This window comes from Halichoeres trimaculatus, unplaced genomic scaffold (genome assembly GCF_033239565.1).
Source record: "Halichoeres trimaculatus isolate MK-OKI-2021-1 unplaced genomic scaffold, fHalTri1.1 fHalTri1_scaffold_13, whole genome shotgun sequence".
Classification (NCBI taxonomy): domain Eukaryota; kingdom Metazoa; phylum Chordata; class Actinopteri; order Labriformes; family Labridae; genus Halichoeres; species Halichoeres trimaculatus.
In genome coordinates this window covers 20,096,438-20,119,242 of record NW_027437191.1, presented here as the reverse complement: position 1 = coordinate 20,119,242, position 22,805 = coordinate 20,096,438, and the positions used below count along the sequence as shown (strand labels likewise).

The following is a 22,805-nucleotide window of genomic DNA, read 5'->3' as shown; positions in this document are numbered from 1 at the left end:
ACCTGCAGGATTTCACAATCTGGCAGGTTTGTCTACGCCGGATTTCCGGCACTATGCCGGAGGTCTTCAAGCCCTGTGTTTTCTTTTGAAGTAACACGCAGACATTTGTAGTTGTAAAACGTGTACTTTATAATTAAACCAAAAATATTCATTTATACATTTTGAATTTCGAAAAAACAACAAAAGAAAGCGTTCACAGAACTGGTTTTTGTATACTACAGCACTGATCAGTTAAATTTTAGATCTTGATTATTTTCTTTTTAAATAGTTTGTTTTAGTCTAGTTTGGTTTTTATCCATTTCATTTTTTGTTAAAGCTGTAGTCTGCTAATCCTTTTTATGTAATACAGTAAGCACAAATAAATATTGCTGGATTGTAGGCTCACATAATCCTCAGTACCCTGCTTGGGGCACCCCTGTCTAAAAAGTCTGGGCGCGCCCCTGGTTACCACCGGGTGCCTCGTGGTAGCTTACGCTATGTTGCTCTGCTCCTCAACGGATGGATTTGTGCTAAACAGAGGGTTCAGCTCTTGGAATAGAGGGAGTTACCGTGAAAGACAGGACTCACCTTTCCCCCAGGTAAGAGTCAAACAACTTCTCAAGCGATTATGGCCGCAGAGCGCTGGTCTCTCGCTAACTGATTCCTAAAAGTTTCAGTCAAAGATCTTAAGTAAACTGCCAGCACAGAGTAAACAGAGAGCTGTAATATTGTCATCTTTAGCCGACAAACTCAAAACAGTAACTGTGTTTCCAGCTAGAAAACGCGTTTTTCTCCTCTCCCCCTCTGTTTACCTTTGTGTGCTGGCTGGTATTACACGTGAGTTGTCCACATGCTCAAAACGTGATGAAAACGCGACTCACTCACTTACCTACACGCAAGTAAAAAGCATATAGTTTTTTTTTTTTTTTTTTTTTTTTAACAAAAAAAAAATGGAAAGAAAAGTAACGCACAGTGATTTGGATAAGTAACTTTCTGATTACTGGTTTGGAAATAGTGACACGTTAGATTGTTTGTTACTGAAAAAAAAAAAGGTCAAATCAATGGTCGGGGATACATTTTTTTTTCTACAGATGAAATGCACCATTGCAAGGTGCAAGTGTGTCAAAAAGAGGACAATGGGGGAACTATTGCAAAAATATAAAGACATATCCTCCTGACTTACGGGAAAAAAAATATAGTCCAATCACAAAGATTTTAAGATTTCCCAATCTTTGTGAGGTTATTAGAATACTGAACATTTATATATTTTTTGGACTTTTTTTAAATATATATTTCAGATATTATGTATATTACTAGTATATAACAATGCTAAAATATAGTAAAAAATATTCAGACAATGTTCAAATGTGTTGTTAAGAGTCCCATATAAAATATACCACCAAAATTTCAAGCGAAAATTTGCTTATTAAAAAGTTTTATACACTTATTTTTTCTCCTCCCATAAAATGCACTTCCACTGATGGATGCCATTTTCCTTAATGAAAAAGAGAAAGGTACCAAAGCCCCACCCCTTCACATTTGGTATCATCGAAAAGCCCTAAATGTCTTCTGTAGATGGCATGAGGAGTTTATTCAGTAGTGTGACGTAAGTAGAGGATATTTAGGTTTACAAATGTCCTCCACAGAGGACAAATTTGAACTACTGGTAGTCAGGAGGATATAATAGTTTAGCACTCCAAATTTAAATGTTCCTGTCTACTCCTCTAGGATGTACCTCAGTGTCTCTTCTAATCCCTGAGTCCCGAGCCATACAGACATAATTGGCATCAACTGGACAACTGGAAAGTGACTGAAGGTAAGAGTGTGCAAGGGCTGTAGAGCTTGGATTGGGACAATACTTTGCCACTGCTCTCATAATCTGCATTTTCTAGCTCACCTGAACAGCATCAGGAGTTTTTATCAAACCATTTTTAGTTTAAAAATAACTGAAGGTTCACCAAAACACTCTTTTTAGTCAAAACTGCTTAACCACGAAACTGAAAGACAGGCTTTGCGACTATTAAAGAGTCTTACAATATATGTTAATTTGCGCATACTAATATATGTGTAAAAATATACATTTATCTGTATTAAGGCTGTTTAATTAATTTATACTCACAGACAGGCAGACTTTTACTTTTGGAGTGTGAACGTTGGTTTCAATTTCTGCAATTCTTGTTTATGGTGTCTCTTTTTAAAAAAAAATTGTCTTAAAAATTCCCTTACCCTGGCATGCTTGGGGACTTCCCCTGGATCCTATGTTTCACATCACATTGTGTTGAACTCTGGGTAATTCCTTTATGCCAAGACTGCAAATATGCCCCCTTACGGAAAAGATGCTCAAAGGGTTGAAAATGTCCACCAAACACTTCACAATTTGACAGTGGAGCAGCACTAAGCTTTCACTGACTTATTGGGAATGGACCTTAAAGTTAGTTAGTGAGTGAGAGTGATCCCTAGTGGACCCTGTGTAGATTTGACTGTAGTCTCTCTCCTACCCTTATATTGCCCACAAACTGCCTGGACGGCACCACCAACTGGACAATCAGACATCTGAACACCATTTCAGGGTCGTGGGTGGCTGGAGTTTATCCCAGCTGTCTTAGGGCAAGATGCGTGGTACACTCCAGACTGGTCGCCAGTCAATCACAGGGCTAACATATAGGCTGTTTTCCAAACCGCCTACTACACTAGTACTGCCTACTATTTTGGCCCAAATTCAGTAAGTAGTAGGCAGTGTGCAAAAACCTGCCAAATCTGCAGTATACCAACAATCCCTGGATGTCCTACTGATCCAGAAAAAATTCTATGTATTCAACGGACCAGTCTACCTGGCATACTATTTCCCACAATGCAAGGCGCTAACACCTTTTGTCTGTGTGGGTGGCAGGTTTTGGTAAATTACCGCCATCCACTGGAATGAGTCAGCATTATAACTACAATACAGCAACACTAATGTTAAATGATCCATGAGATCGGAGTGAAGTGATGCAAAACCAGTAATTCACTTCTTTAAGCCATACTTGGATTATAAAACAGTGGCTTCTCCATCAGCTGTAAAATTAAAAAACCCTTCCGGATTTATTTTCAGTAAACAATATAATTTTTGGTGTAATATTAAAAAATCAAATATGATGATTCTGCTTTGATATGATGTACAAAATGCATAAAATTCCAAGAGCCACCCTAAGCTTGTGATGTATATTTACAAAAAAGGCAAAATAAAATCAATTACCTGTAGCTCCATTTTCTGAAACTGAAAACCAGAGTAGTACACTGCAAAACAGACCCAGCAGAACAATCATACTACATACTACACACAAAAGCCAATGGCAGTATGCAGCGCCTGCAAGGTTGTCTGTGACCATACTTGAACCAAGATTGTAATAGACCAAATAATATTAATGTAGATTGCTCTATCAGTGATTTGAAATGGGGATTCGTTTTAGTTTCTACAAAAAATCAGTTTTTTGGACATTTTTCATATCTTTCTAATACCATCAACAGTACTGTCAACCACACCTAAAAGGACTAAAAGATGCAATTCATCCATAGATAATCCCCTCTGATGGTAATGGATAATGGTTTTACTCACCTCTGAGTATTCAAGCAGCATGCCTACATCTTACCAATTCATGGTTCCTCACAAAGCTGGGAATCTTTACTTCTCTTGTTCAAAGATATAACAGTTTACACCACTAGATGGCAATGACAACAATGATCTGAAATTTGTCTGTGCTTACACAGTCCTTAAAACTTCTGGAGTCTGTAAGGACTGGTGGGTTCAGCAGCAAAATCAGCGCTTACAGGAATTAAAAGCTCTTTACCAAAGGCTGCTACTAGAGATCTGTTAATGGGTCACAATTTCATCTTTTTTCCCCAAAACTACAGTGTTCACATTCATTCATAGTTTACAGTCTTATAGTTGTCTTCTACTTTTTTGGGGTTTATTCAATCTATAAATCAGTGTCATAGTGTGCATGTGGCTTCAGCTCGGACACCCTCTGTTTCATGCATCCTGAATCATATTTGCACTTTGCATCAGGGCACAGCCACATCCTGTTGCAACTTTTTCAACAAAATCAGTGCCAATTATGGCTGAACTATTTAGACAAAATTGCATATCTCTATCTGACATCGCAATGTCAACATGGTAAGATATTATTGTGGGTTCAGTGAAAACTAAGCATTTTACAGAAAATAAAAACATCACAATAAGGACGTGGAAAGTGCAGTTTTATTGATTTGAACTCACTGTGTGTCATTAACATTTACATAAAGTCACCAATAAACAAAGTAGAAATCAAAAATTTTACTTCAGCTGTGCTCGAATGAAATATGAATATGTAGTGCTGCTACTGGTTAAAGGTGAAACAACCATAGACAGTTAAAAAAAAAAAAAAAAAAAGTCATCTTGCTAGGCATGAAGTGAGGTCACCGCAAAAAACGCTCCCCCTGGTGGTGTTTCCCATTCAGAGGCACAGCTCAGCTCACACGAGTGATGTGCACTCTACAGCTGTACTCGAAGATCCCATTACTTCCAATATAGCCTTGATAGCCGATTTGCTTCATAAATCTGTTTCAAAAACAGACGGGTGATGTCAGGGAGACTATGTCCATTATTTATACAGTCTATGGTCACAACATTTGCTTGTTAGCAAGCTGTTGCATACTTTGGGGTATGTTTGTTCAACTGTTATGGTGTTCCAACAATATAGATTGAGTTACATGAATGCAATAATAAATGTCAAAGTAAATGTTAAAAATAAATAAATCAATACATCTTTTTAAAATAATTTGGGATAAATTACTAGAAACTAGATTTATTAAACAGAGCCAGGATGAATAAAATTTAAGCCACAGTTTTTCTGTTATATTTGTCACATTGTCTCACAGCAGACATTTTAATTACTCATTAAATGGTCAGCTATAAAAGTAAAATATGCATTTGTCTGTCAAATAAGAAAACGTGTACGTGGACTGATAGTGCTTTTTGTCTGTCTGACCACGTGAAATCAAATATGTGGCTTCTGAACTTAAATGGTTTTGACTGCTCTGTCTTAACAGTTGTATGCTGTACTGAGAATAACTGCACCTATAGAAACTAAAAAATTATATACATAGACACAAAAACTAGATCACAGAGAACAATGAAGCCAACTTCTTTGACATTTTGAAAAGAAAGAAAGAAAAAAAAAAACATATTAAAAGGACATAACAATGGATAGTCTTGACCTGATTGTTCGTTCAGCCCAGTCTATTCTGCAGCTGTGCAATCAAAACAGCACTCAGACTTACAATGCCTGCGCAGTGTGAAGAATCAATGTATAATGCCTGTTTCCTCACGTAACCTCACAGTTACGTCTTGGTTGTCAGATTCATATTCATGAGGAAAAAAGCACAATTGCAAAAACACAATCCATGTTTTTAATTTTATAAAGTTGTAACTTCCTGAGTTGTATTCTCAGAGAGAAAATATACATATAGTATATATGATTTGAATTAAAAAAAGAGTTTACAAATGTTGTGTTTATGTACAATAGACTAGTTTGTATACATTTTAAATATATGCACAATTTTGCATGTGTACACCAGTGGCGGCTGCTGGTCAGTCAAGGAGGGGAAGCTCATTTTTTTCTGGCCTACATCATAAATTTGTTTATTTATTTAAACGTAAATTCTACCGTCCGTGCCAGTTTGCCTGTCATGTGTCTGCATACCCCCCAGAAAGTAGGTAGCTGCGCCCCTGTAGAAAACTAATACCTAGCGTATGTAACCTAATTCAAATGGACTAAAGTGATAAAACAAGATATTAAAAATAAATAGTAATTAGAAGCTAGTGCTGTGATTTGAGTTTGGATGTGAGTGGGCCTGGGTTTTGTGGCGAGAATGTTTGTGCAACCCAAACTGGAGAGAATTTGGACAGAAGTCGAGTAGGAGATATTTTCGTATGCCTCTGGTGAATTCTATATATGACAGGAATGTCACTCCCCTCTGTCGGAGAGGATGTGGTGCACTTGGAGATTTCGCCAACATTTTCTGAGATTGTACCAGACGACAGACATTTTGAGACTGGTTTAGAAGGGAAAGGGAACAATTTTCAATCTTGGCGAACCTTTCAAGCCTCAGCAGCTTATTTCGGGAAGTGTGCCCTTTCAAGAAGTAGGGGAAAACTAACAGTATGTTCTAAGGGCTCTTGTGTTGATAGCACATAAAATGATTACAGTAAATAGGCTTAAACCCAAACAGTCCACCTTGGATCAGTAGATATAGAGACTCAGAAAATTGGACTGTGTGGAAAACACAACAGCAAGGCTTCAACTTAAGAATGATGCATACCCAGAAAATAGACTACAGTAAAGGAACAATTTTCAGCATGTCATTATTCACACCATTGAACGCTGGGCTTGGGGTAGTATATTTGGTTTGTGAAGGGGGTCCTTTCTCCTCTCCTTTTGTATAAGCTTTTGCATTATGACATGTTATACAATAGCATTCGTCAGAAACATCCCATGACTTGACCCATAAATTATGATCTTTAATGTTATTTGATTAACCTTTTATTGGAAATCTCTTATTGTTGGCAAAATCTTTAATTTGAATCTTTTGTATTTTCTTTTTTTTTTATATTGGGTTTTAGTTTAAAATATGTACACAACTCCCCAGTACAACAGGCAGATGTCAACAGTTGCTTAGACTCTGCACAACATATAAGTATTGAGTCCCGAGCTGGAACTGTTCTAGTTTGCATCAACCCTGTCAAATAAAAGACTTAAAAGCAATATAGCCTGAATTTTTCAGTTTTTAAAAATTGTACCATTTTGCAAGCATACCCCTATCTTTCAGAAAGCACAATTTGTTTTCAATCGCTGCTCTGATTTTTGTTGAGCTTGCATTACAAGTTTGAAATCCAAAAAACAATATCACAGCAGGAACAGAAGACATATAGAAGATACATGGTTATTTTATGCATTTTATTGATGCTTTCCATCATTTACATGAAATTGCCATTTGGTTGAACTTTACATTTCAATGTTTGCACACAATAAACCATTGAGATTAAAATGTTACAACAGTGGTTGTTGTTTAACTCATTGTTATAAATATGGTTAAAGAGCTAATTGTCCATTCTCTTTCCAAGCATGTTTTAAACAGATGGTTGTGTTTCATATGGACTTAGGCTTCAGTCTGTGAGAGTTTCTCACTGCTGGAAGGGAAATGGAAGTTCAATCTCGAGCCTACCGTCGCTTACTTTCATGTAGGCTTGAGCCTCAGCTGAAGCTTGCTGCAGTAAACCATTGACAGTGTTGTTGACCTGGTCCACTACATAAATGACCATGTTCACAATGTACTCAAAAGAACTGTTAAACTGCTCCATGTCAAAGGCAGAGATCTGGTCTGTAACAGTCTTTAGGACTGAGACAAAGCTAACATAGAGAACATTAATGTTGACAAGCACTGCATCTAAATAGTCAGACTTGATAGAGTCAACAAACTCCTGAGATTTCTCAACTACAGCCTTCAGGGTCTCACCAATCTTCACAAGCATTGTGTCAAGACTTTCCATGTTTTTCACAAAATCCACCAGCTCATCAAAGATTGCCTTGTAAATTGTTTTGACCTGATCCAAGACCTGACCTACAGAAACTGCATCACCTACTGGCATGCGCACCTTTACATTACTGATCATCTCAACAAAGGAGTTGAGCTGGTCCTCAAGTGCTGCATAGACACTCTGGAGGGTCACATCCAACATAGCAGCAATGCTGCTGGTAAGCTTCTTCAGCACCTCAGGGAGGGTGGTCATCTCATCACTTCCAGGCAGTTTGAACTGAGTCTCCCTCAGGACCTTGACTACAGCATCCAGGAAGGTCTGGACAGTAAGTTGGTACTGGACAATAATGTTTCTGAAGAAGATTGACAGCTGACTCATTTGGGCGTCGTAGTTGACAGCAGCATCGTAGGCCTCACTGACGCGGGTCACAACTGTGTTCTTCAACTCCACAATGGTACTAGTGATTTGGTATTTGTCAGCAAACATGGTCAATGTAGAGATGATGGAAGGGAGTCTCGTCTTCATTTCAGAGAGAAGTACTTTGGGGGCCTCCATGTTGTAGGCAAACTGCAGGTTCACCTTATTGTCATCCTTGGCGACTGATCTAAAGATCAAGACATCAATGTCGTCTTCTGGGGTTGACTGTAGAGTAGAAGAATTAAGAAATATTAAGTAAGATGTACTCAGCTCATTGCATATCTTTGGCCATTTCAGCAAAAATCATGTTATTGATACTCACAGGATAACGGCCATAGACTCTTGCACTGAACTGAGATGGGATTTTGCCAGTTATCTGCATGCCCATGAAGCCAGAGGATGGAATAGAAACTGAAGCACTGATACCATCTCTGAGAGCAGCATAACGAAGGCTCATGTCAGTGAAGGTAGGACTGGTGATGTCAAAAGTCAGGGTGTGGCCAGAGGAACTGAAAAAGGAATCATTTTAAATTAACAAAAATTGTATTTGAAAATATTAGCTATGCCAGAATTTATGTAATACACATTGAAATAAATGATCAACCTAAAAATGTTTGACAAAAACCTGGATTGATATTTACCTGTCATCAGCCTGGCGTTTTTTCCTGAAATAAAAAAATATATATATTAAATGTGAAACAATGTGATAAATACTCAGGTTCTATACATCAGAAGCAGCTGTCACATATTTTAACTTCCAAAAGAAATCTTACCTCAAGGCTTGGCTGATACCATGGTTCACATTCATGGTCAAGTCAGCATGTGTCAGGGCAAGCTTGCTGATCCAGCTCAGACCATTCTCGAAGCTTGCAGTGGATGAAGCTGTGAAATAATGTTTTTGTAAGATTAAGTATTCAACATTCAACAAGTATTCTTACATATAAAAGCAGTTTAATGTGTTAAGGTATTTTGATCAGCATACCTTCCATGTCATATTCCAGGAGTACAACTACAGAGGTGGCAGAGGATTTAATCAAGACTTTGAAGACAGGTGCATTTCCGTCAACCACAGCTTCCAGGTTGGTGGTGTACACTGGTGTAACGATCTTGGCATTTGTTGAAATCTTCTGCACAGCAGGTGTCACTTCAGCAACGGTTTTGTCATAGATGGTGAAGTCACCAATACTGGTGGGCTGAGACATGTCAATCTCAATATCAGCAGTCAATGAAGACAGTGGAGCAAGATCAATTGTAGCCTGGGCAGTATGCTTTCCAACGGTGTAGAAGCTGAACACGTTTGCTTCGTTGTTGCAAATAAACTTCAGCACAGCATAAACACGGCTCAGGGAGGCTTCAACTTCAAGATTCTCATTTACATCCATGCCAATGACTTTGGTTGTGCCCTGGTTAAGCTTGGCATCAGCGATAACTTTAATGTTGGATCGTAGGCCATCAGCATTGAGGTATGCATTAGCTTCATTATCAAGGATTGCCAGAACTAAATAGTCTTCAAGCACTGTGCCATCCATATTTGCCTTTGTGGATGCCTCCACAGAAACAAAATCAAAGCTGCCCTCCAGCTTCAGGCGGTGTTCTGCCTCTGCCTTTCCAACAGCCTTAATCAGAGGGATGTTGAAGTCACCCTTCAGTGTCCAGGTGGACAAAGCATTTGGTTTGTCCTTGGTGCCAGCAACCAGATTTTGATTTGCCTCCAGGTTGAGAATGGGCAGGGCAATCTTTGCTACTGTAGCCACAGATACTGCAGTTTCAAGGGTCTCAGTGCTCACACTGATGGTGCTGTCATGAGTTCCCTCAATGTGTGGATTTTCGAGAGACATGGAGTTGGCCAGCTTGATTCCTCTCCTGGTGGTGAAACTTGTGGTGCCATCAAATTTGGCCTTCAGGCTGTCGAACACAGAGGCTGTGGTAGCTCCCAGACGGAACACGATGTCATCCTCAGTATACAGACCAGCATTGGCATTCAAATTAATGATGGCGGACTTGAAAGACAGCTCTGTGATCAGGTTACCCAGGGAGGGAATCTGGATAGGACCCATCAATTTAACAAGAGGAGCAGCTTGACTCTTCTTGTAAACAACCTTGGCATCGACATCTACAGTCTGCTCAGTGGTGGTCAAGATGTTCTTTAATCCAGTTTCCTCGTACAGGTTCAGGTCACTGACAGCTGGAGTATGGAAGTCAACAAAAGGCAGATCAAGCTCAGGAATGCTGATGGGGGATGTCAGGAAGTCAAGATTAGCCTCACCGTCCAAGGCAACAAAGATACCAGCCTCATTTTTGTTGTTATCCACAGTCACATTCCAGAATGCCTTGAACTGATTAAGACGAGCCAAAGCTACTGTGTTAATCTGTTGGCTTTCAGGTGTGAGCATGGCTGTGTAATCATTTTGCAGATCAATCTTAGCAGTAAGAGCTTCAAAAATGGTCACCTTGGCATTTCCTTTGTTTTGGAATTCAGCAACAACTTCCATGGGACGAGCTACAATGGTGATTCCATTGGACAGGACTCCACTGATTGCACCATACAGTTCTGTGTCATGGTTTGCTTTCAGCTCAACCTTCAAGTCATAGAGACTGGCAGCTCCAGTTGCCACAAAAAGACTGTTCTTAATGATGGGTGCCTCTGCTTCATTGCGCACGTTAAACTTGAAGTAACTAAAGGTGCCAATCTCAGCTTCAACCAGTTGTTTCATCTTCAAGAGAGTAGAGTCTGTGTCTCCAGTGAAGGCCAAAGTGGTAATGCTTGGGCTGAGAGAAAACTGCAAGTTGCTCTTGTGGGTGCCATCTTCAGCATTGATCTTGCCTTTGCCGTCATTGTCCACAGTGAGAGTGAGGGTGTACCCATTCAGGCGAGCAATTGCTTTCTGAGTTACCTCAGTTTCACCCTTGATGTCGAAAACTGGAAGGTTTACTGCCTGTTTCCAGATTGTTTCAAGAGAGGCAGACATTCCGTCTTCAACAGCAATAAAAGCGGTGTTCACAAACTCACCAGTGTAGGGTGTAGTAGTAACCTCAAGTGTAGTTTTTGCTTGGGCCTGAGCTGATAGACCATAGTAGGAGAGAGATGCCTGATGATCAAGTTTAGCAATGCTATGGATTACTTTAAGAGTCTCTGCCAAGACAATACGGCTCCATTTTGGGATTGCCAAACGAGCAGTGGAGTCAATGTTGTAATTCAGAATTTCTATATCTGAAGTGCCCTGGGATGAAAAGAACCCAGTCAATGTGGGTGTTGTTTCAGTCTCAGTTGAGTTCTGTAACTCAGCACTTGTCTTCATCATGTAGATGGGGGTGTTCACTTTGATCTCACCATAGAGTTTACCAAAGCATGGGAACATCATCTCAGTTGGAATGGTTGGCAATTTGATCTCAGGAACCTGAAGAGACTTGACAAATTTTTCTACAGGAACCTCTGGTAGGACAGGGAATGAGATCTCAGAAAGACTGATTTCTGGGAGGGCTATGTCTGGCAGGGCAGGAAGATAGTTAACGGTCAGGTCACCGAAGAAAGCATCCACATCAGGTGTTGGGATCTCAAAGCTCAAAACAAGATCAAGAAGTGCAATGATTTTCTGCTTGATGTCATCAATGGTAATTGTGGTGGCTTGGACCGTCCAGGATCCCAGGATGGTGAACTCAGGGATGTCCAGCTGGGTTGGGATTTCAAGCTTATCCATGCTAAGCTTCAGTGAAGGCACAACAAGATCAGTGAGAGGCATACTGAAGGAAGGTGTGCTCAGCTCAATCTTCTGAAGTTCAGCCAAGAGCCCAGTCAGGATTTGCTGAATCTCGCTGATGATTTTCTGTTCAGGCACAAATGTTTTAATTGTCTCAACCACATCAGTGAGCACATTAGTGATGATGTTGAAGAGCCTTGCATAGTATTTGCTCACAAAGTCCAGGTAGGGTGTGATCATAGTGTTGACATCAAGATCTGCAATGGCTTGCTTTACATATCCCACTATTCCCTTCAGGTTAGCAAACACAGCCTGGTCAATGAACTCCCTGACAGATTTGATCACTTCTGCTACTCTGATTTCCCTAACACTCTCCATCACGCTTTTAACAGTGGAAAGGCCAAGGTTGACAAGATCTTTTGTTGCCTCAAGTTTCTGGGGAATTTCAAGGCTTGTGATCAGACCATTGACATAATCTGTAGCCCACTTAATCCAATCATTGGCTATAGTCACACAGTCATTGTATTCCAGGGACTTCAGGCGCTGCACAACATCTTCAATAGCTGTGTTCAATCCCTGAATCATTGAAACAACATCAGTTGTTTTCAAATAGTCAACGGTGTTTTGGAGGGTTTGTGCAATCCATCCTGGGAGGTCAGCATCCTTAACCATTTTTGTAACAGTCTTGATGGTTTCCTCGATTTTCCATTCCTTGATGATCTCTAAAACCTTTTCCAAAATAGCTTGTACTTTTTTGTCAGCCTCAAACTTAATAATCAGCTCTCTTAACTTGGCATAGAATGTGTTGATTTTGCCCAAGATGTCAAGTTCTGCAACAATTTCTCCGACAGTTCCTGTTATTTCTGTGACGAACTTAGTGGGGATCAGACTCATGAGTTCATCAACGTGAGCTCTAAATTCAATGGATGCAATGTAAGTCTTCAGGTTGGAAACAAAGACTTGCCAGTCAAAGGTCTCAGCTGTTTCTTTCACGTAATTGATCACTGCCTGCAGTTTTGCCTTGACCTCATAAGTGGCATCAATGTCACTCAGGATTGCAATGCTGCTTCCCTTCAGTTTCTCCAGGTCAATCTTCTCAATCAGGTCCTTCACGGTGTCAATCACATACATAACCAGGGCCTTGATGTCAGCTTCCTCTGTAATGGCATCCAGCAGCTGTTGGGTCTTCTGAATGAGGGTTTCAGGAATGGTGCCACTGAAAATAATCTCACTAACCATACCAACAAAGTTTTGGATGTAAACTCTGAGGTCTGAGAGCAGTGCTGTAACAGTTGCCTTGAGGTTATTCAATGTGGCTTCCACATCCTCCATAGAGATGACATATTCTTGGGTAATATCACTCAAATACTGCTTCAGCTGAGTAATCTTCTCCTCGAGGTTCAGTTGAGAAACAAAGTCATCAACATACTGTGGGAGGGACTCAATTCTAGCCCTGATCTCTGGATCATTGATGAAACTCTGCAGTACCTCTCCAGCATACACGACAAAGCCCTTGATGCCTTCCAGCAAGGCTGGCAGATTTTCAATAAGAGGGAACTGAATTACATGGCTGTCTGTGTTCTTGTCATACTTAAGGAAGCCAGAAATGACGAATTCCTGGTTCTCTGTGGAGTCACCATTGAGGATGTTTGAGAGGATGGTGCCAGAAACTTCCAGTCCTGTTCTCTCAGCAGTGTTGTAGATGCTCAAGTCCTGACTGAGGGAATGCTCATTCACCTTCGATTTCATTCTGAAATTGCTCTTCTGTTCTTGAAGTGACAGAACATTATCCATCTTGTTGTCAAATGTTGTCTCCAGGGAGAAGCCGTTATCCAGCTGCTGGGTCACTGATGCTCTCCATTCATGTGAGCTTGCAAGTGCCAGGGGCTGTGCTTTAAGGAGCAACTTGCCATAGAGTTGAGCGCTGTGCTTTCCATACATGGTCATGTCTCCATCAGCATTGAAGATGGCATCAAGATTGAAATCAAAAGGCACAACACTGCAGCGAATGGTGTTATCAAAGCGCACTGGCTGAGAGTTGAAGCGGGCATCGTTGGTGAGCCTGGCTGCAAGACCAATAACTTCAAGCTCGGTGTTGTGGCTCATATGAGCTCCAAAGAGTTGTCCAGTAGTGCTGCACTTTGCGTTGGCAGCCAGATCAGCATAAGTGACCTGGTAGGTGTGCTTGATCTCTTCCTCACCATAGATGGCCTTCAGGGTTCCGGTCAGATCCATCTTGTAGAGCTCTGCCTTGAGCACTGCCTCATTGATGACTTCAGCTGTAAGAAGCTTCAGGTTGTTGTTTACATTTGCAGAAGCTGTGTAGGGCTTTAGGTCGATGGTGATATCATGTGTGTATGAGGCATATTCACTTGCGCTGGCTTCAGCCTTTGAGTGAAAGTCAAGGCCAGAGAGAGTGATGGCCAAAGTGTTGGCATTATCAACCTTAATGTCCTGCAGAGCAGCCTTGTTGTTAATATTCAGAGTAGCCTTTGAGGCATCAAGCACAGCATCAAAGGTGTTTTCCAGGGCAAGGGGGCTCTGGAGAGTGGTGGTTCCACTTGTGGTCAAACCATCTTTGTTCATTTTCAGGGTAGCCTTGTGAACAGCCTCGTTCTCAAGGAGCTTCACATTGGCATCACTGCTCACAGACAGACCATCAACATTCAGGGCAGCAGTCAGAAGAGAGTAAACATGGTTTTCGGTCTGGTCTGCATTTGTCTCCACTTTAATGATGACCTCACCTGCACCAGCAGAGGCCTCAGCCTGGTTGCGAATCTTCATACCAAGAGCGAGGGCATTTGTATCCAATTTCAGTGACAGCTTGCTGTCTTTGAAGGAGAGCTCAGCAGCATTGGTCAGAATGTCTCCATAAGCGTTTGTGTTGGACACAACTAACAGTTCACCATTAGCAAGGGTTGCTGCAATGGTGTTCTTGGCGCTGACAACAGTGGAATCAATCTCAACAGAGGAGTCAATCTTTGCCTCTGGCTTGAAAGGGGCGATGGTGAATGACTGGGTTGCAGTGGCTTTGCCATAAGCTGGTCCAACTGTCCACATTCCTTCTAAGTTGCTGTCAGCAGAGATTTCTTCTGTGTTGGCTCCAGCCATACCAGTGTGCTCAAGTGCAATAGTGAGACCCAAAAGGCTTTTAGCGTCAATCTTGCTGCTGGATTTCAGATTGATTTTGTCTGTGATGGTGGCTTCCTCAACAACATTAATTGTAGCCTCAATCAATTTATGAACTAAAGCTGTTTTAAAGTTGGCTTTGATGGCATCAGTGGTGGCCAACATCCAAGAGCCTAGACACAGGAAAACAAATATATTATCTTTAATTGAAGTTTTACCAAGATTGGCAATCACATTGTTTCAATTATCAGCAAAGCATTTCATTGAAGAATATTACTTAATAAATTTACTGTAACCTACCGTCCATCTTTACTGAGAGGATGTCAATTGGTGAGGTTCCTGTCACTTCAAACTTAGCTGAGTAGCTTGGTGTCTCCACAACATCTTTGCCGGCAGCGACTGAGGCTTCCATGTCGTACAGGTTGCACTTCAGCATTGCTGAAACCTCAGCTTTGCCGAAAAGAGGTACATACACTGTAAGGCTCTCAGGGACAATGAGCTCAGGGATGGGAATTTCCATTGAAACGATCTCCAGTCCATACTGGGGCAGTGAGATGGAAGGTGTGGTCAAAGCAGGTGGGAAGTTCATCTCTTCTGTGGACTTTCCTCCAAGAGGGAGAGGAAGGGAAAGAATGAGGCGCTCATCGTTGGGGTAGTAGACAAGCTTTGCCTCACTGTGTAGAAAAAGAAAGAGAATTTTGAATTTCTTGGAAAAGCAATTCTGAGAACATGGAACACTATAACTTTATTCTTCACACTTACGCCTTCATGAACAGTGTCTCTGGAAGGGAAATCTCTGGCATATCAGGCACTCTGAAGTTCTGGATGTAAGGGATATCAGCTCCATACTTTTCCATGTAGTTGTTTGCAGCCTATGAAATTAAAACAACTATAGTTTTGCATATGATCCACATTTTACTGTAGAAAACGTGGTATTTGTCCAGGATTCATACCTCTGAGAACTTTGTGAGGATGTGACGGACTTTCATGTCAGTCTGTCCCACCTGCATGTCAAGAAGCCCATTGCCATACTTGTCAAGCATGTCAGCGCGTGGCAGAGCAGCGGTTTCAGCATTCACATCAGACTTGACTACAACCTCAACCTTGGTGCCATCTGCAGAAACAAAATAATCATAAATTAACCTGAAGAAATCACGTTAAAGCTGATGTCGCCCAAAACTTATTTTCCATTAATGTGCAACAATCTCTGATATAAATACGTATTTCAAATTTCTTGCCCCATATTTTTAATTCAGAGTTTTTCATCAGCATGTACATTTCTGGAACTTTAAAATAAATTGTCAAGAAATTTTCTTGAAGAAAAGGATGACAAGAAAATTACCATATTTAGCTGCAATTTTCTGCTCAGATGTGGCACCCATGACATTGAATTCACTCTTAAGCTCCACTTCCATTTCTTCAGCACGCTTCAGGTTGGCTGTGACAGTGGCATCAGTCTTCATCAGAGGGAAAATGACTTGTCCTTGAAGCATGGCTTCCTTCATGTCCTGAATCCTGAGAAATATACCACACAGTTTTATCTCAGGTACTATGAGGACAATATTTTTCTAACTTAAATATCTGTGGTTTATTTCTTACTTGGCACGGCCAACCAGGGAGAGCTGAGGGATGTTCTTGTTTATTAAGTCGAGAGAGATGGAGTGAGTTCCTTTGCCCTTGGTGTTACCATCAATAACACCCAGTCTGAGTCCAACTTCCAAATCGTAGTCTGGGATCTGGGCGTCAGCTGTGATGACATTCTTCCTTCTGTTGTATTTCATGTTCACGGTGGCTTCAGCGGGATTTTCACCTGTTGTTGACCAAGCATGAGATTGAAATTAAATAATTCCACTAATATACGCTTTTTATTTCAAATTTTGTTTTTAAACAACCTTTCTTTTTTAAATTGCACAATACCTTCAGCCCTCAGAACAAACTTCAAAGAGTCAACCTTTTGACGGCCCTCTTCTCCCTCCCTGAGGAGCTCATAGGCAAGCATGGCTGTGTACTCAGAGACCTCACCAGTTGGGCGCAGTTCAACTTCAAATCTATTTGAATAATCAAATTATTTGTTAACCTTTACAGTTAATTCATATCAGTATTTGGAAGTAGATTTGCCTGTTAGTTACTCGGTTTCACTTACTTGCTGTCTCCAGTGAATGGGAAGTAAGGGGCTGTCTCTTGAGAGAAAGCATCATAGTACTGCAGAGCAGTGCAGTAGTTCATCCCAGCGAAGAAAGGAGTGCACTCATTAACATCAACTTTGTCTGTCACAAGGGGGGGGATGGCCCACTCAGAGGAGCCAGTCACTGCCACCAGGTTGTTTCTATAGTTATAACCAGAAATAAAATGTAACATTTGAAGATAAATTGTACTGGATGTAAAATTTATGAATTTCCTATCATTTTATCATACTATGGATGTGTTAATGGAAAGACAATACCCAAGTTTTTTTTTTTGTTTGTTTGTTTTGTTTTTTTCCACTTACGTCATCTTTAAGAGCTTCACACCAGGCCCCGCAGCAGGGATTGCCAGCTTGACAGTGCCTTTTTCAAAGGAGACCTTGGCAGCAAGCCCACTCTCATGGTACAAGTTAGTGTGCATCTCCAAACCAGACTTTACATATTCAGGTATAGATGAACCAATCCGAAGCTCAAAGTCAAAGCCAGCTGAAGGCTTGAATGCCACTTCACTCTGTGGAAACATGGTAGATAAGATGTAAGTAATTTTTGTTGCTCTTGTTACTTTTTTGTCTTTAAATATCACATTTCTGCTAAAGTGGTTCAATTTTATTTTTAGTAATTTATGCTCACCATGTCAGGGGCAATATTGATTCCGCCCCTGATGCCAGGGGCAATGGTACCAGACAGTGCAATCCTCAGAGGCACACCAGCGGAAGTGGGCAGGAAGAATTCATTGTCAAGCAGCATGTAGTGGCCAAAGATTGCGTTGTCAGCCTTAGTCATCAGTGCCTTCAGCAGCTGTGGTAGGAAAAATACACTCATGAAATCTTAAACACACAAACAATACAATTCTAAACCATAGACCATAGTGTTTATTTTTTAAAATAACAAAAAGTTTTCTCACATCAGTTGGGAACATCTTGAACATGCTGTCGATCCACACAACAGCAGAGTAGGCGATATCCTCCATCTCATTTGAGTTCAAGTATCCCAGCTCATTACCCAAAATCCTCAGGTAAACCATGGCCTCAGGAGTTGGAGTTGCTGTCAGGTCTCTCACAAGTTTGTTGAGGTTCCTGCTAAGGTCTCTCACCAGGCTTTGGGTGGCCTGAACATAAATGTACTTTTCTTTAATTTCAAAATTCCTCAATGGAATCATTTGATATTGTAAATTGAGTTTTCAGCCTACCTGTCTCTTCATTCTGTCTCTCTTCAAGGCAGGCACGATGTTCTGCAGGATTTCATTGACTCTAAGCGGCATGTTGTCAGAGACAAAGTACATCATCTTCAGAGCAGTGTCAGGGAAGAAACCATTCTCTCCAAAGAGGGTTTCAACAGTTGGCTCAAATCCTTTGCCCTCCATGCCAATCTGTTTAGATCACACATTTAGGACATTAGTCTACCAACAGAACTCTGTCTACTTAAAATTGTGTCAAGAGTCAATTTTGGTTGAAAAGCACAAGATGATTACCTCCATCATGTCAACATCATAGCCAAAAGCCTTCAGAGTCATTTCAAGCATGACTTCCTTTGGCAGGTAGCTGGCTCCCTCAAAGATCATGTTGCCCTCCACAGATCCAACCTTGTAGTTGCGAGAGAACTTGGTGGGGTCCATAATGGCTCCAACCTGATTGCCCTGCAGGGCATCAAGAATCTTCTGCCTCAGTCTGTTGGGAAGAAACAAATGTTTCTATAAACCTGATGGCTGTGGTCACATCAAAACATCTACTCAAAACAAAAGGTGATACTCCAAATTTGGTCACTCTAAGTCTTAACCTGCTCCTGCTTTATACTTACTCAAGGGTCTCTGGCTCAGTTGAGGACAGAATGTTGGTCACATGGGAGATCACAAAGCTCTTGGCTTGGTTGTCCTGCTCAACGGGCAGAGCAGCTGCCAGCTGGGCCAGTTCACTGGGCTGGGGGTCCTTCATAAGAACCAGATATGCAGCGACACGCTTCTGGATTGGGCTGGTACCGTCCAACAGAACCTGCATGAGAACCTCTCTGCCCTGTGACCAAAGAAGACATCTAAAATAAGTATACAGTCGATGTTTTCTCTCAGAAAATTTCATTTGAAAGCCTCTGTACAACTGGACTTGCCTCCTCAGGGACACGGGTGAGCCTGTATGCCTGGATGGCAGCCTGCTGTACAGACAGGTGAGCAGCGGGTTGGTTCACACACTGGATCACAGCGGCTCTCAGGGCAGGACTGGCGGGTCCAACAGCTGCAGCCATGTTTCCAATGACCTAGAATCAAAATATAAATGATCATCAAGAAGAACCTAGATCTCTCGCTTGTGTTCCCTATGTAAGATCCATTTTATAAATCCACAATGAGCTCTTGTGAAAGATACCCACCCTCAAAGTCATGAAAGTTTTGTCCTTGTCACCAGAGCAGTCACCCAGCTGTTGAGTCATAAACTCAGCGACAGCGTGAATCTCGGGGATCAGTTTTCCCTCAGCTTTGTAGTATCTATAGCAGAAATAAAACATTTTCAATCCTAAGCCTTTGGAAAGGGAAGACATGCTTAAACAGGACTTATTATCATGGTTTACAGCAAGGCTAGATCCACTCACCTCTTGACCACATTGCTCAGAGCATACATGATGGGCTTGCTGGGCTTGTATTTGGCCATCTCCAGCATGTCGTTGATCAGCAGGGGAGAAGGATTGGACACAAGGCCCAAAGCGAAAACTCCAGCATCCACTTCCAGTGCAGAGGTGTCGAGGGTCCTGAAGATCTGCATGATGGCACTGCTACACTCAGGTGTTCCACACTGGGCGAGGACCTGGTAGGTCAGGGCTCTGGACACAGCAAGAGCTTCAGGGATGGCAGGGCTCAGGGTCTCGGCCTTCATTCCACGGACCATGATGACAAGCCTCTGGAAGAGGTCGGCTCTCCTGTGTCCCTCGTTCTCGGGCAGAGCAGCCAGTTCTCCCAGGAGACTCAGACCAGCATCTTTATCCTGGATCACACTCTTGTCCTCAACAGCATCAGCATGAAGACCCTTGACAATGTTACCTGTGAAACAGTACGATGAAAATGGGTGTGTCCAGTGGCACATCATTCTTTAATCAAATCAACATAATATATAAGGACGTACTTGTTTCAAAGATTCTTTCATTGTATGGAGTAACCTCGACCAGAGTCAGTGCCTGCTTTCCAACATTGGTAACGCCATATTCTCCCCTGTAAGAAGGCAACGTGTTAAAAGTGTAGATTTTATGGGGGACATCACAATTTCTTTTCAATGGTAAAGACATACTTGTGTGAGAAGGGGATGAAGATGTGTTTCTCAGTGCAGGAGCCAGAAGTCATGTGCTGTTTCTCATTGTCAAACTTGTAGTTGCAAGACTGTGTGCTTCTGACCAGCTTGGAAAGAGCGTAGTTCTGAAAATGACAAATATGTTATTTTAGTGGGTTCAAAGGGATTACAGAGTGTGCATTGCAGCTTTATAATCTACTTTATAATCACATATAGTTTTGAAAGCTAAAAAAGTGACTACTCCGTTAAATCATCAAATCATGGTCTAGAGTTGATAGTAGTCCCTCAACATTGATTTTCTGTCACTCATACTGATATGATCAGTACATTTAAACCACTCTAAATTTATGTTTCACAACCTTGACCCCCCACCCCCCTGCTCTTTGATTTTTATCAACTCCATGTATCTGTAATAAACTCCTGATGTTTTGTCTGAAAACCATACACAGTGAGGTTTGGATGTCTTACCATGCTTGGGAGAGCCAGGGGGCTGGTGTAACTCTTGATTGGTACAAATTTGTCACATCCGGACAGATCCCTCTCAAGGCTGATGTCAGTTGCAATATCCTCTCTGGCATTGACGGTGTAGTAAGTCTTGCACATGCCATGGATTGTGGGCTAGAATTGAGAATCAGTTGAAACATATACATTAAAAAAAAGTATTTACCATGGACGATGTACATGATCATGCTGTTACTTTCAGTTTCTAGAAGGCTTACTCTAAAGTTCAACCCTAAATATGTAGACTAGTTATACTCTATAAATAAATGTACCATGAGCTTGTTCTTCTCCTCTTCCACCAGAGGGACAGCCAGTGCAGTGATGATACCCCTCTTGACGTTCAGGATGTTTGTTGTCTCTCCCTCTTCAGGGTACAGTTTCACATTGTACACACCCTCAACCACAACCTTCAGAGGATATCTGGAAAGGAAATGCAAGGAGTCTAGATTTGTATTGCAGGGGTAAATTCTCCAAACAATCAGATCAGAGACTTAAAGGTGGTGGAATAATGTCAAGGTGAGACTTTTACCCTCGACCCCCAAGGTAAAAAATGTAAGTGTAGACTTGTGAAATTGTATGGAGACTTTCAAAACCAGTCAGTGTAACGTACTTCTCCATTTCAGCAGCAAAGGCATCGGAGCCGGCAGCAGGACCGAACACAACGTTGCCTTCTGCGTCCATGTCGACCACCTCACTCAGGCTACAGCCAGTGGTGCGGACGATGTAGCTACAGCTCTGGGGTACCTCGATTTCAACCTGTGACAGAAAGAACAAGTTCTTTATCATCTCAGCCTCTAAATGTATGTGATGAAAATAATCATATTGTGTTAGATCTCGTGTACCTTGCAGGAGCCCTTGGGTCCGTTCTTGAGATTTGAGGCTCCAGTGATGGCATTCAGAGATTCAGCTTCATACAGGTATTCGTACTTGTGCAGGGTCTTGTACCGTTTGGCCACTAGATGAGAAAATCAATGGCAAAGAAAATGTTTTAACTTCTCTTTAAATGCTGTAGATTTGTGTAATGGAATGTCAAGAAAAAAAAAACACTAAACATGATCAAGGGGTGTCCTCTTTGTACTTACACAGACAGGTGGGTTGATCTTCATCTTGGGCAACTTTTGAAAAAAAAAAAAAAAGTAAAACATTAGAGTAACTTCAGTGTAACTGAAAACTGTAACACTAAGTTTTAACATAGAGAAAGAAACCCTTAGCAACCTCATGTGCAATAATCTTCTCTAGAGCTTGTTTCTACTCTTAGGTCAGTATTTTTATATTCTATGGCTTATTCATTCATTTTACTTTTCAGTCCATGAAGAAATGCTCTTGAAGTTTTTTTTTTTTTTTAAAGAATGTAATAGTTTTCAAACCATATTAAACAGCAAAAATTTCCAGTATGAAATTACCTTACGAAGCCAAATGTAAAATCAAATAAATACCAAAAAATTATAAAAATAAATTCCTCCAGGTACATTTTTGAAGAAACACTTCCCAGATGTACTTACAGGCCAAGGCAGAAGTGCTGAGAAGCAGCAAGAGGCAGAGCTTAGAGTCCCCCATGATGGGTTCGTTGAAGCTCTCTCCCTTAAAGTTGGCGAGTACTCAGACGAGACTGATTCTGTAGCTCCAGATCAGGGCTTTTATACTCTCAGCCAGGCTCTGACAGGGGACAGGGAGGTACAGACGGGGCTTTGAATGCTCAAAGTCCACTCCACCCTCCTGTGTGGAGGGACAAAGGCAAAAGGTTTAAGAGTAGAGTCATGTCACAAAGCACAGCCTTACAAAACTGATCAATTCTGGTTAAACTAAATTACATTTTTTCATCAAATTAAATTAACAATGCATCTTGTTTTATAGTACACGCTGCTTTAGGATGGATATTTTGTTGGATGAAAGATTTTTTTTTTGTCAAATATGGCAATTTTCTTTATGGTATTATGCTAATTACAACATCAGTGACATAAACCTGACGAGCAGTTGTGAGTGGTTTTCTTTTCCAGTCAAATTGAGGCTCAACTTTTGGTGTCTTGCATTTTATCAGTTCTTCTAATAACTTCAACAAATGATATAAACAATTAGC

The 22,805-nt window shown here is 41.1% G+C and overlaps 1 protein-coding gene and 1 long non-coding RNA gene across 2 annotated transcripts; one reads left to right on the top strand and one right to left on the bottom strand.

Annotated features, from left to right (window-relative positions):
• Positions 1 to 466: 466 nt before the first annotated feature.
• On the top strand, positions 467 to 21,429 carry LOC141801815 (uncharacterized). Its single transcript, XR_012599438.1, has 4 exons — positions 467 to 578; positions 1,708 to 1,795; positions 21,099 to 21,244; positions 21,355 to 21,429. It is a non-coding gene; the product is annotated as an uncharacterized LOC141801815 (long non-coding RNA).
• On the bottom strand, positions 7,181 to 22,285 carry apobb.1 (apolipoprotein Bb, tandem duplicate 1). The gene is made up of 29 exons (XM_074685102.1): positions 22,231 to 22,285; positions 21,811 to 21,843; positions 21,571 to 21,683; positions 21,339 to 21,484; positions 21,001 to 21,148; positions 20,696 to 20,845; positions 20,228 to 20,352; positions 20,066 to 20,151; positions 19,539 to 19,983; positions 19,320 to 19,434; positions 19,062 to 19,208; positions 18,759 to 18,970; positions 18,433 to 18,628; positions 18,151 to 18,330; positions 17,866 to 18,069; positions 17,592 to 17,759; positions 17,267 to 17,472; positions 16,922 to 17,104; positions 16,696 to 16,826; positions 16,378 to 16,588; positions 16,121 to 16,293; positions 15,732 to 15,892; positions 15,541 to 15,650; positions 15,079 to 15,452; positions 8,934 to 14,951; positions 8,725 to 8,833; positions 8,593 to 8,616; positions 8,274 to 8,460; positions 7,181 to 8,176 (listed from the first exon to the last, which is right to left on the bottom strand). Exons 1-29 carry the CDS (start codon positions 22,283 to 22,285, stop codon positions 7,181 to 7,183), a joined length of 11,406 nt encoding a protein of 3,801 aa, XP_074541203.1.
• Positions 22,286 to 22,805: the final 520 nt, after the last annotated feature.